Below are 13903 nucleotides of genomic sequence, written 5' to 3'. Positions count from 1 at the left end.
GAACGTCTTTACATGTTAGACCACACACCCCTAATGTAGCCAATCCTAATGAGTTTCTGCTGTTAGGTGTGGCCTATTATGCTAATGAGTTCCTGCTGGGCGTGGCCAACTCAGGAGCCAGCCGAAACTCTGTTCCTGTGCGTTCCTGCCCAAAAATAGCCCTGGAATTATAACTTTTTGCATGTCCCACCCTGTGATAGAGACGTTATTTGGCTTTTGCCCAGGCCAGGGATTTACGGTCACTCAGCAGGAGCCCTCTTATTATAAGTCCCTTTTGGAAACGGCACTTGAAGTAAAGTTCAAACAGAAAGGTTGCTTTTATTGAACAGGTGCAACTGAATCAGGAATAGGGCAGGGAACGAGAAGTTGAGTAACCATTGTTGGTTATACAAATTAGAATATTTTGAAGGGGCAACAGTATAAATTGAAGCTTATATTCTTAGAGACTCGGTTCTTAAGTATGAGAGAGGGTTTTTTGTCTTGGAGATTTCTTTCCCTTTCCACACAAACCAGGGGCCCTCTGAGTAACTGGGTAAGGAATATCCTCCTCTTCCTAGGAGCGAGAATCCTTTTCTGTTTGGCTAGACTGGCATTTTCCAGCCTCCTGTCCAGCCTCTTCTGTCAAACCTCGGCCCCAGTTCTGGAGACTGTGCATAAACGGCATTCAGCTAGGGCTGACGCTTAGGCTTTTAAGTTCTGATTTCTGCACTTTTCGTCAAAGGTGAGGGTACGCGGTAAGGACAAGGAGCTGTGTCCCTTCACTTCTCAAAGGATGTGTCTGTTTCCCTCAGACTGACACACACACACACCCCTGTCCTGACTGGCAACTGCCAAGCCAAAGTCCAAAAGGCGACTGACTCCCTCTGACCAGACTGACCAGACTTTTTAAAGCTCTCCTCAGCTGGCCCTGACCAATCAGAGAGAAGGGGGTGCACGCAGGCAGCAGCCTGTCAATCAAAGCGCTTTAACCCCTTATCTCCCTGCTCTCTGCTTTGGATGCACTGAGCATCTTGGTTTTGTAGGTCAGTTTGTCACGCCTCTCTCCAGAGGCTAGTATGGTGCATTAGAGGCAGTGTTTCCTTGGATCAGAGAGACCTGGATTCAAATACATGCTGAGCCATGAAGCGGTTTGAGTCATCTTGGGCAAGTCACCATCTCTCAGCCTGATCCATTTCATAGCATAAAAAGTGGAGCAAAATTAAAGACGAGCAAACACTCTGCGACCTCAGTGCCTGCATCACCTTCTTCCCCAACCCTTCTCTCACCTTGCTCCTTGGTGATTTGTGCTGATAATCCCTCTGGCCTACCCGCATCTGGTCTCCTTTCTCGAGTGGGCCAGTCCCCACGCTGGAGAAGATTGGCTCTTCCTGATGCAGGGCCGGCCTCAATGATTGATCCAGCTGAGGGAGGGGCCTATCCCCTTGGACTGCTGTTTGAGCAGGACGGGCACGGCAGCACTCTTGGGAACGCAGTAATCCAAAAAGGACTTAGAACAAGAAGTTGGGTGGCGGCTAGGCTTGCCAAGTCCCCCCGGGGGGCGGGGAAACCCCCGCCCCAGAGGCCCGTTCCCCACTGGCGGCAGATCGGGCCCCGGGAGGGAACCCCACCCCGACGTGCGCGTCACCCGGAAGTGACGCGACCACGCCGGGCACACTGGGGGCGGAGCCATAGTCATCTGAGGGGATGACACGCACCCCCACCAGCCTGTCTTCCAGGCTCCAGCCCAGAGAAGGCGCCTGGCGGTCCAGCCCCAAGTCCTTCGGCAGCAGGGAGGCGCCTAAATGAGGCCGCCCACAAAGCACAAGATTGGTTTTCATTTTATGGCGTGATGCCATTTCTCGCTTGCCTTTCTCACCTGGGCTCCCAGTGGACAACACCGAGGGAGTCCGCACCATCGACCGACTCGGGGGGCGCGAGGGGAAGTGAGCCGGTGGGAAGGAGCATGCTGTGGAGCGGGCGCCCAGAAAGCCATGCTGGGGGCGGGCAGGCGGGGCTCGCTGCGCCCCTGGGAGAGCTGTGCCCCAGGCCGTCGCCCTAGCTGGCCTAGTGAAAGAGCCGGCCCTGCCACTGCCTGGTCCTTTTTACTGGAGATGCCAAAGATTGAACCTGGGACCTTCTGCGTGCTGCTCAGATGCTCTGTCACTGAGCCACGGCCCCTCCCCTAAGATGACGTTGGTTTTATCTCTACAATATGGAAAGGCCCTGTAGATTGGCTTGTCTACTGTTGACTATACATTTTTAGAGTTATCAAATCTTTTCAGACTCAGGTGGCTTTTGCTGATTGTGCTGCGGACGTACATGAAGTACAGGAAAGAAGCCGCGTCCCACTAGAATGGACGGCCACTTCTCTGGGCAACTGTGTTCTTCTGTTTGCCCGGGCTGGGAGAACACAAAAAGCCTGGTAAGTAAGGCTGAGTTTCTACCAATAGTTTGCTTATTGAAGTGAATAATGCTGGCCGACTTTGCAGAGCTGTTGTAAGGATTATGACAGCAATTATATGGCAAATTTGGAGCAGCGAAAGTCCTATTATAAACGCTAAATATTGTTATTAGAGAAATCTCACTTGCTTCCGTCCAACAGCAAAAGCATGCTCTGAAGTTCCTCACATTGCCTATCTGCATAGATTACCCCATCTGGACAGCTCCCTGCATTCAGCGGGCAGGGCTCCTCCCTCCTCCCTGGTCTCTTGGCAACTCCTAATTAGGAGCCCTTTACACAGAGACCAGTCCGGTCCCTATTAGGGCCGTCAAAATGACAAAACTTGATTGAACACACTAAGACCCTCACCGTGTTCTAATTCCTAATCAGGGTCTTTTTGGATTAGGCCATATTGACTTTATTTCTTTGATCCTTGGTTGATACATGCAGTTTAAAATCAAGACAAAAAAGTTGTTTTAAGGGTAAAAAAGATCTTATGGAGATTATATCTAAAGAGTAGCTTTCAGCAGTAGGACAGCCAGAAACAGAGAACATTGGAGGGCAGCCATGATCATTTGTTAATCAGCCTTAGTTAATTTAAAGAGTTTGGCTAGAAGCAGTGAAGGAAATATTGACCTATCACATTCTGTCTCCATCTCCAGTCTTGGGAGCCAGTTTGGTGTCGTGGTTAAGTGCATGGACTCTAATCTGGGACAACCAGGTTTGATTCCACACTCCTCCACTTGCACCTGGCTGGATGGCCTTGTGCAAGCCATAGTTCTGATAAGAGCTGTCCTTGAAAAAGAGCCGTTTCTGTCAGAGCTCTCTCAGCCCCACCTCCCTCACAGGGTGTCTGTTGTGGGGAGGGGAAGGGAAAGGAGGTTGTCAGCCACTCTGAGACTCCTTCGGGTCATGAAGGGCGGGGGATAAATCCAGTCACCATCATCATCTCCTCCTCCTTCTTCTTCTTCTTCCTCTTCTTGAAGGCAATAATATCAGACCACTGGGTCCTAATTGTGATTAAAGTCTCTTCCTTTCACCAGAATCTTTAGCAGTGCCTGGCTCCCGTAGGGGCCCAAGGTATCACTCCAGAGATTTCACTTTCCCAGAGACAGACCTAGGTCTGTGGCACATTCTCAGTGCCAGGGGCATCAGTGAGTTTACATCAAGTTCAACAAGGCTCCAGATGGTGATAGAATCATAGACTTGGAAGGGATCTCCAGGGTCATCTAATCCAGCCCCCTGCACAATGCAGGGAATTCACAAATACTTCCCCCCCCCACCCCACACCCAGTGACCACTGTTCCATGCCCAGAAGATGGCAAAAAAAAAAAAAACCCTCCGGGATCCCTGGCCAAACAGGCCTGGAGAAAAATTGTTTCCTGACCCCAGAGTGGTGATTCCCTGGGCGTGTAAGAAAGGGCCACAAGAACTGAGGCGACCCTTCCTGCCCTCCCTCTCATGATCTGCCTAAAAGTTCACAGAATCCACATTGCTGTCAGGTGGCCACCGAGCCTCTGTTTGAAAGCCTCCCAAGGAGGAGAGCCCACCACCTCCCGAGGAAGCCTGTCCCCCTGAGGAACCGCTCGAACTGTCAGGAAGTTCTTCCTCATGTTTAGCCGAAAACTCTTCTGATTTAATTTCAGCCCGTTGGTTCTGGTCCGACCTTCTGGGGCCACAGAAAACAACTCCACCCCATCCTCCATAGGGCAGCCCTTCAAGTACTTGAAGATGGTGATGTCCGCATCCGCCCTGCCGCTTTGTTGTTACCCTTCCCTAAAAGGAGGCCTCCTTGGGTCAGCAGGTCTCTCAGTCTCCCTTGTGCTGGAGGCTCAGGGACTGCACAGAACTGAACTGTTGAACCATGGAGGGAATGCCACTGCCAGGGCTTATGGCTCATTCCCTGAGGGGAGAATCCTCCTCCTCTGCATTGCTTCTCAGGCTTTTGGCTCAGAGCAGGTGTCGTATCTATAGGGGATGGGATGTGCAGCTGTATGGACATTGACACACCCGTGTCCTTGGCTCCACACAATTGTTCCATCTTGCCAGAAGATGGGCTTTTGTAGAACTCTCCATGGCCTCCTGATTCGGTCAGGCCTGTCTCTCCGTCTGGTGGACGCTTCATTTCAGTGTCCCAAAGGGTCAAGGGTGCCCCCTGCCACTAAAGGGGTTGGGATTTGTGGTGTGAACGCTTGCTGAAGAGGTGGGTGGCCCTCTGTCTGCCACTTTCTGATCGGAAGGGATTATCTTGTCCTTCTGGATGACATGGAAACACACAGTGAAATTGGAACGTTGACCAGGGGTCTGTTTTGATCACTCAGCCATGCGGCTGTTCTTTTCCCTCTGACTGCTCTAGACATTGGATTTCTGCCTCTTCCAGTCTGGTCTTGTAAGTAGGACACACACACACCCCACCTAGTGGGGGGGGGGAGCACTTCACCTGTGAGGACCAAAAATGTCCTCCTGCTGCTCCAGACAGTAGGGATTTACTGTAAGACTTTCCCTTTTCTTCCTTTAGAATCAGGGGTATCCTTCCTTCTGTGCGAACAGGCACTCTTGACAAATGTTGGGTTGGGGATAAATGTTTTAAACCCTTACCTTGATCTGGCTGATCTGGCCACATGGATCCATGCTATGGTGATATCTAAACTAGACTGTTGTAATGCACTGTACACTGGTCTTCCTGTGAACTCGTTTTGGAAACTCCATTTGGTGCAGAACGGCATGTTTTGGCTCACCCAGGGTAATCCGCCTTGAGTCCAAGTGAGAAATGACACAAAATAGAATAAAATACAACGAAGAACAGCCCTGTTGTCAAATGGCAATGGTCAAATCGTAACCTCTTTCCTCTCTGCCTAGGAGCATGCTGCAGCTCTTTAAGAAACACAACCGAGTCCCCAGGTAAGATGGCTTTTTGCCTACTTCTCCCAGAGTGACTATGAGTCTTTTGGGGAAGCAGATACACCCTCACTACCTCTGTCCTCCTTCCCTTTCCCCCGGGAGGCTCACCTTCTTCCCCTTGGGTTTCTCACCTCTGAGCGGAGCTTCCTGGCATGCAGCCCTTTGTGCCTGTCCGCTGACCCCACCCCACTCCCAAGGCCGGCTTATGGATTCCACCTGCCTGTGATGATCTGTGGAGCCAGATCTATAGGCCCAGAGGTTTACAGGCCTTGGCGAGAAAAATTTCATTTGGAAAATGCTGGCGGAAATTTCACGACGCAGTTCCTGTCTGTCTTGGGCCTTCGGGTCTTGGTGTTTGTTCTGTATCTGACCTGGGCGAAGCTTATTCTGTTTGCAGCAACTCTGGGTGGGGAATCTCAGAATATTGGCTTTGGAAAAGTCAGAACTTCGAGCAGCTGAGAGCAGTTGGGGGTGGACACACCAGGCTTCGGAGAAAGAGAGAGGAAGCATGAATGTGCCGCAATAAAGCATTTTGGTTTATGGCTCTTAGGAGGAGTGAAGTCAGTCAACATACATACAGGGCATTACAATTTGCAGGGAGGCGTGAAGCATGCTGCCTTCCAGAGGGGAAAATCTCATTTGCCTCAGTGTTGGGTCTGAGTTTTGATGGCTGAAGTACTCATGCAAGCAGGTTAAGTCAGGTTGGGATTCAGGGGAACCGAGAGACATGAAGATGGGTGAGAAGTGTTGGCATCCAGGGTTTCATGAATCCATAAGGCTATATGGGTTAACTTCCTGAAATCTAACCTGGACTGTCAAAAATCACATACCCACCCCATGCATTTAAATGTTCTTGCTATGTGGTCACACTCCCTATAGAGGTTATATTCCCTGTACGTCTGTCCCCTGTACATCTATTACGTCTCCATGTGATCAGTCAGGGGGTCCTAAAAGGAAGCTTTGGGGGAGGCTGTGTGTGCACAAGGGGATAGCTTTTACTAAGGCTTGTTTTGGAGAAAACCTGTTTCTTGACACTGTTTGGACAATTTTGCATCAGGTTCAGGCTTGGACCAGGTTCAAGATCCAGTTTCCCCAGACGTATGTCGCTTAATATCCCAGATAGGGTGTGATTGGTGTTAGGGATAGTAATCCTGGGATGAGCCTTGGGGAAGGTGATCCGGAACTCATTCTGCTATTGAATTCCTGGTATTTTAAGGGGTAACAGAGAAAGCCAAAAAGACACGCACTGATTAAGAGGCATCCATAAGGAACTTGTGTGATCTTTTTCACGGTCTCTGTGCAGTCCCACACCTGCGCTCAAACCCGACCCCGGAGAACTGCGAGAGCCGGCCCGCCCTCTGGCTTCTGGCGCGTTTTCTTCCTGTGCTCGGGGGAGCAGGCATTGGTGGCACGTGCCCTCCCACTCAGTTTCTTCTCGACGGCCACGCTGCTCAGACCCCCCCTCGCTGCGTTCCTACCCTTCTGAGCTGCCTCAGAAGCCTCCTCCTCCTTTCTCCTGGTCTTCAGCTTCGTCTCCTGCTGTGACTTTCCGTAAAAAAAGAGGTTTTTTTGTCATCGACTGTCCCTCCCTTCATCCCTGGCCCTTGGTGTGGCGTATGGAAGGGAAGACTCGCTTTAAATGTTGTTGAAATTGTGAAGGGAAAATCCCAACTACCAACAGACATTCCCTGTGGCTTTTTGCCTGAGCGAGGCTCACAAACCTGATTCCTGCATCCATTGCAGCAATTTTACCAAACAGGGTCGACGGCAACGAAGCGTAAGGCTGACAGTCAGTCCAAGGGAACTCTCAGTTTCGTCTCCAGACACGCCGAAACCAAAGAAGAATCGAAGGACCGATCGGTACTGACACCCGCTTCAGTCCCGACAAGCATCTCATCTCCTGTGCCGCCTCCAGAGCTTTCAACTGTGGGCCTGCAGGACTCCACCCCCGCCACAACCCTGTCTTCAGCTCTGTCTACTGTGGTGGCTCCCCTCACACCAGTGGTGCACATTCCATCCAGATCACTCTCTGACTGCAGCTACTTGCCATCGGACATTCTCGAAGCCGACCCCGCCCACCGGGACAGGCCTCCTTCACAGCCTGGCGACCTGCCGCGCCTATCACCCCGCGCTGGTTCTCTCAGAGCCTTTCTCGATCCCAAAGCAGACAACATTTCCACTACACCCTGGCTGCTTATGCTGTGCCTTATGAGGCCTATCCCAGACACTCCTTGGAATGGCGCTCTCCTTTTCTGCGAGAGCGTTTTCCTCAAGCCTACCAGGAGCATTACAGATCCCCACCTCGCTCCTCATGCCACAGTCAAGATTAATATTCATGACCTCATTCACCACATAGGTCAGAGGACTTGATCGTTCTTCTCCTTCGGGTTCCATGGCCCCTAATTTTGGGCCCTCTGGATGCCCCTATCATTGGGGAGCGATGGCACAGTGGGTATATCCCACTGTCTTAACATCTGAACTGTGTTAGTTCAAGGCCCCGCACTGGTGTGAGCAGCCAGCCTGTTGTCCCCAGCTCATTGTCCACCCAGCGATTTGAAAGCTTCGGCGAGTAGAGAAAATGGGAACCACTCCTTTAGAGAGGGTGGGCACGCCATCCTCCCTTGTGGGAGGGCGTTAGCTGATGGTTGGACGTCCTTGGTCAAGGCTTGTAAAGGCGAAACAGCTTCCAGGCTACGAAAAGAATGCCTGCAATGGATGGGGCAGTGACGGCGCGTGCAATTAAAGTGAATATATGTTGTCTTCCCTATCCCCTACGAACATTGTTAGTCCCTTGTCTATATATGGAGTAACTGTACATCGCTTTGAGCCCACTGGGGAAAGCGATTAATAAATGGAAAGTATTATCATCATCATCATCATTATCATTGTCAGATTGCCTGTGGGGCTCCTCTGACATCCACTCTCACTGCCCCCCTGGGCCTCCGGTTGAGTTGTCCTCTCGTATGACAGTTGCCCAGCCAACCCCAATACCCATCATTCCACCAGACGACCGTCTCGGAACTGTCAGACGTCAAGACTGAGGACTTGGACTCTGAAGTGGATGAACATACCTCCCCGGATTCGGACATTGTCCATCCTTGTTCACTCGCACCACCGGAAGGATCCCAGGCTTACCTTGAACTGGTAACTTGTGTGGCTACTGCCTTGAATCTCCAGCTTATCGGTGACACACCAACTGTCACGGACCTGGTGCACAAGTCAGTACAGTCAGACCTCCCGCCAGCGTCCCCCTGCTCCCCGTGCTCCCAGTTCACCTCGAGGCCCTCCATGAGGCACGGGATCAACCTGCTTCTATTCCACTGGCCTCAGAGTGCTTTGACTCCCTCTATCAAGTTCAACTGTCGGATTCAAAGTGTCTTTTACCCAGCTCCGAGTTCTGTCATAGTGCACTCTGCCTCTGAGTCCAAGCAAGTGCGACATCCTGAAGCCCCAGATTGTGAGGGTCAGAAGCTGGACGCCCTGGGGCAGAAAATATACTCTTTTACTACTACCGCAGCCAAGACGCATACTTATTTGGAAGACTGCCACTACCCTGGTCAACGAGCTGTCCAGACTGCCGAAGCAACAGATTAACACTGTCAGACATGCTGTATTCTGCTTGTCAGAGGCTCTAGCTACCTCAATTGCCCTCAGGAGGCATGCCTGGTTACACTCCACCACCTTACAGCCTGATATAAAGTCAAAGGTGGAAGATTTACCTTTCGATGATGATGAAGAAGAGATTGGTGAAGAAGAAGAGATTGGATTTATACCCCGCCCTTCACTACCCAAAGGTGTCTCAGAACGTCTTACAAACTCCTTTCCCTTCCCCTCCCCACAACAGACACCCTGTGAGGTAGGTGGGGCCGAGAGAGCTCTTCACAGAAACTGCTCTTTTTCAAGGACAGCTCTTGCCCAAGGTCATCCAGCCAGGTGCAAGTGGAGGAGTGGGGAATCAAACCCGGTTCTTCCAGATTAGAGTCCACGCACTTAACCACGACACCCAACTGGCTCTCGATGGGGAGGGCCTCTTCAGTACCTCCATGGACAAGGTCCTCACCAATGTGGATGATAGCCAGAAAAGGGCACGAAACTTGGGTGTCTCACAATCATCTCAGCTATGAAACCCAAAGCAAAAAGCTTGGAAACCAAGTTCTTTCAAGTGTGCTTGGTCTCCTCATCAGTCGGAGTATTGGAAACACAAGACCACTCCAGCTAAACAACTGTACCACCACAAGCCCAGAGCTCCTTCTTCCAAGAAGGCTACACCTCCATCAAAGCAGTCTTTCCCGCTCTTCGTCGGTTACCCCACCTCCAGGCACCAGACTCTGTCCCAAACCTGGGCGTCCATCACCACGGATGCCTGGGTTCTCCCCATAGTCCGCATGGGGTATGCCGTCAGGTTTCTTTCAACCCTGCAGGTCCCTCATTTTGTGGCAAAGCCTCTCTCCAGTTTCCTTCACGAGGAAATCCAAACCCTCCTTGTCAAAGGAGCCGTAGTGTAGAGAGCGTTTCCTCATCCCAACATCACAGGGGATTCTACTCCCGGTATTTCATCATCCCGAAACGCTCAGGTCTTGTGCCTGAGTTGGAGTGGACCAAGGTTAGGGATCCTGCTCCCAACCTTTGATGGGATGCCGTTGGTGCCAGCACCGGAGGTTAGGAGCTTGGGAGTGCTCCTGGATGCCTCCTTAACGATGGAGGTCCAGGGAGCAGCCACTGCAAAGTCTGCCTTTTACCATCTACGGCAGATTAGACAGTTGGTTCCCTTCCTTGAACTCAATGACCTGGCAACAGTGATCTACGCAATGGTCACCTCGAGATTGGATTACTGCAATGCTCTCCACATGGGGCTGCCCTTGTCCCAGATCCGAAAGCTGCAGCTGGTGCAGAATGCAGCAGCGAGGCTGTTGCTGTGCCTTCCTGTGCGGGAACACATCCAGCCTGCCCTAAAAGTGCTGCACTGGCTGTCAATAGCATACTGGATTCGGTGGCCCTGGTGCACAAGTCAGTACAGTCAGACCTCCCGCCAGCGTCCCCCTGCTCCCCGTGCTCCCAGTTCACCTCGAGGCCCTCCATGAGGCACGGGATCAACCTGCTTCTATTCCACTGGCCTCAAAGTGCTTTGACTCCCTCTATCAAGTTCAACCGTCGGATTCAAAGTCTCTTTTACCCAGCTCCGAATTCTGTCATCGTGCACTCTGCCTCTGAGTCCAAGCAAGTGTGACATCCTGAAGCCCCAGATTGTGAGGGTGAGAAGCTGGACGCCCTGGGGCAGAAAATACACTCTTTTACTACTACCACAGCCAAGACGCATACTTATTTGGAAGACTGCCACTACCCTGGTCAACGAGCTGTCCAGACCGGGCGAAGCAACAGATTAACACTATCAGACATGCTGTATCCTGCTTGTCAGAGGCTCTAGCTACCTCGATCGCCCTCAGGAGGCATGCCTGGCTACACTCCACCACCTTACAGCCTGACATAAAGTCAACGGGTGCACTCTGCCTCTGAGTCCAAGCAAGTGCGACATCCTGAAGCCCCAGATTGTGAGGGTCAGAAGCTGGACGCCCTGGGGCAGAAAATATACTCTTTTACTACTACCGCAGCCAAGACGCATACTTATTTGGAAGACTGCCACTACCCTGGTCAACGAGCTGTCCAGACTGCCGAAGCAACAGATTAACACTGTCAGACATGCACAGAAACTGCTCTTTTTCAAGGACAGCTCTTGCCCAAGGTCATCCAGCCAGGTGCAAGTGGAGGAGTGGGGAATCAAACCCGGTTCTTCCAGATTAGAGTCCACGCACTTAACCACGACACCCAACTGGCTCTCGATGGGGAGGGCCTCTTCAGTACCTCCATGGACAAGGTCCTCACCAATGTGGATGATAGCCAGAAAAGGGCACGAAACTTGGGTGTCTCACAATCATCTCAACTATGAAACCCAAAGCAAAAAGCTTGGAAACCAAGTTCCTTCAAGTGTGTTTGGTCTCCTCATCAGTCGGAGTATTGGAAACACAAGACCACTCCAGCTAAACAACTGTACCACCACAAACCCAGAGCTCCTTCTTCCAAGAAGGCTACACCTCCATCAAAGCAGTCTCTTTGACTTCTTCCTATGTCTCCGTCTTCCCTGCTCTTCGTCGGTTACCCCACCTCCAGGCACCACGGATGCCTGGGTTTTCCCCATAGTCCGCATGGGGTATGCCGTCAGGTTTCTTTCAACCCTGCAGGTCCCTCATTTTGTGGCAAAGCCTCTCTCCAGTTTCCTTCACGAGGAAATCCAAACCCTCCTTGTCAAAGGAGCCGTAGTGTAGAGAGCGTTTCCTCATCCCAACATCACAGGGGATTCTACTCCCGGTATTTCATCATCCCGAAACGCTCAGGTCTTGTGCCTGAGTTGGAGTGGACCAAGGTTAGGGATCCTGCTCCCAACCTTTGATGGGATGCCGTTGGTGCCAGCACCGGAGGTTAGGAGCTTGGGAGTGCTCCTGGATGCCTCCTTAACGATGGAGGTCCAGGGAGCAGCCACTGCAAAGTCTGCCTTTTACCATCTACGGCAGATTAGACAGTTGGTTCCCTTCCTTGAACTCAATGACCTGGCAACAGTGATCTACGCAATGGTCACCTCGAGATTGGATTACTGCAATGCTCTCCACATGGGGCTGCCCTTGTCCCAGATCCGAAAGCTGCAGCTGGTGCAGAATGCAGCAGCGAGGCTGTTGCTGTGCCTTCCTGTGCGGGAACACATCCAGCCTGCCCTAAAAGTGCTGCACTGGCTGTCAATAGCATACTGGATTCGGTTCAAGGTGCTGTTTTTGACCTTTAAAGCCCTATATGGTCACATGTTTCCCAGAGGGCACTCAGATCTGGATCCCAACACTGTCTGGCCCTTGCGGGCCCTAAAGAAGCCAGGCTGGCTGCAACGAGGGCCAGGGCCTCTTCTGTGGCAGCCCCGCACTGGTGGAATGAGCTCCCGGAGGACATCAGGGCCCTGCAGGACCTTCTGCAGTTCTGCAGGGCCTGTAAAACGGAGCTCTTCCACCAGGCTTTTAATTAAGGGTAACATCGTGGCCCTGGCCCTAACATCAGCACCGAAGTAACACCAGCTTTAAAGTAATACCTGATAGCCTGGCAAGGAACCTGGAATAGGGCGATCGTTCTATCTGGATGCCGAAAGAAGGCCGCCATTGTTTAGCTGTACTGCTAGCACTTTGCATTTTGTTGTGGTTTAAACTGTTTTATCTGTTTTAATATTTGTAGAATGCGGGGAGGGCGGGATATAAATCAATCAATCAAATAAATAAGTAAATAATGGATTTTCAGCAACTCCACTACTACCTTCCCTACAAAAAATTCCAGATGATTCCCCTCCAAGCTATCCTTCCCCTGCTTCCCAAAAATGCCTTGTTGGCATCGCTCGACCTGCAGGACGCCTGTTTTCACATCACCATCCAACGGCAACATCGTTGTTTCCCGAGATTCACAGTAGGGTCCAACCCCTACCCATGCTGGGCACTTCCCTTCGGTCTCTCAGCGGCACCGAGGGCTCCCCCAAAGGATATGGCGGTGGCTGCTGCGATCCTCTGACAGCACACAGGGTCACAGTTTTCCCCTACATCGACGGCTGACTGCTTGTCTCCCAACTCCCTGCATCAGCTTCATCGTGATACGTCCACCACCCTCCCAACTCCTGGCCTCCGTGGGCAACTGCGTAAATCTCACCAAGTCTCATCTGGCCCCTGCTCAGGACTTGCAGTTTATAGGGGTACGAATGTGCACTCTTCAACAGCGGGCCTTTCTTCCAGTGGGCAGAGCCTCCGCTCTTCGCTCTCATGTCCTCCCCTACGCCACCAGCTCTGGTTCTGCAGTGCCTCCTGGGGATGATGGCTGTGGCCACCACCATAAATACTGTTTCCCAGACTCCACATGTGGCCCCTTCAGCTGTGGTTTGTCCGTGCCTTCAGACCCATTCACCAACATCAGTTGACCCTCCTTACGGTCCCTCCCAATATCCTCCTGACTCTTCACTGGTGGACCCTAGAGGAGAATTTGCTGGCTGGGGGATGCCTTTTCAGCTTCCTCCCCCGAGTGCTGTCCTCACCACCGATGCCTCCCTGTGGGATTGGGGAGCCCACTGCGGGACGCTCAGAGCCCAAGGCCAGTGGTCCAGGGCGGAACCTGACCCCGACACATCAATTGCTTGGAGCTCGTGGCGGTTCATCACGCCCTCCTACCTTCCCTGCGAGGCCTCCATGTCGAAATCACCTCGGACAGCATGGCAACGGTCTACTATTTCAACAAGCAGTATCTGTGAAACTCTGCAAAAGGGCCCTAGTCTTGTGGCACTGGTGTTGAACTCAGGGTATACATCTCACAGGCGAACCCCTTCAGTCGGACACAGTCCAATGGACACAAGTGGTCATTAAATCCCATCTATCTGTAACCCATCTTCCGCAATTTCAGGTGCCCCGAGATAGATGTTTTTGCCTCTTAGGACAATGCAAAATGTCTGATTTTCTACAGTCAAAGTCCTCTGCCGGGGTCCTAATTGGGGGGGGGGGGGATGCTTTTCTGCAT

The 13903-nt window shown here is 51.9% G+C and overlaps 1 protein-coding gene across 1 annotated transcript in view; it reads left to right on the top strand.

Annotated features, from left to right (window-relative positions):
* The window catches only part of PTCD3 (pentatricopeptide repeat domain 3), a 64463-nt gene that overhangs the window by 45001 nt on the left and 5559 nt on the right, over window positions 1-13903 (top strand). The window contains exons 21-22 of the mRNA XM_015406946.1: window positions 2262-2401; window positions 5279-5320. Of these exons, the coding sequence (XP_015262432.1) occupies window positions 2262-2401; window positions 5279-5320 (182 nt within the window). The remainder of the gene's footprint in view (window positions 1-2261; window positions 2402-5278; window positions 5321-13903) is intronic.

The sequence above is a fragment of the Gekko japonicus genome, unplaced genomic scaffold, assembly GCF_001447785.1.
Source record: "Gekko japonicus isolate JY-2015 unplaced genomic scaffold, Gekko_japonicus_V1.1 scaffold1469, whole genome shotgun sequence".
NCBI classification, from domain to species: domain Eukaryota; kingdom Metazoa; phylum Chordata; class Lepidosauria; order Squamata; family Gekkonidae; genus Gekko; species Gekko japonicus.
Note: the sequence above shows the minus strand (reverse complement) of the source record. Positions and strands in the feature narration are given on the sequence as shown.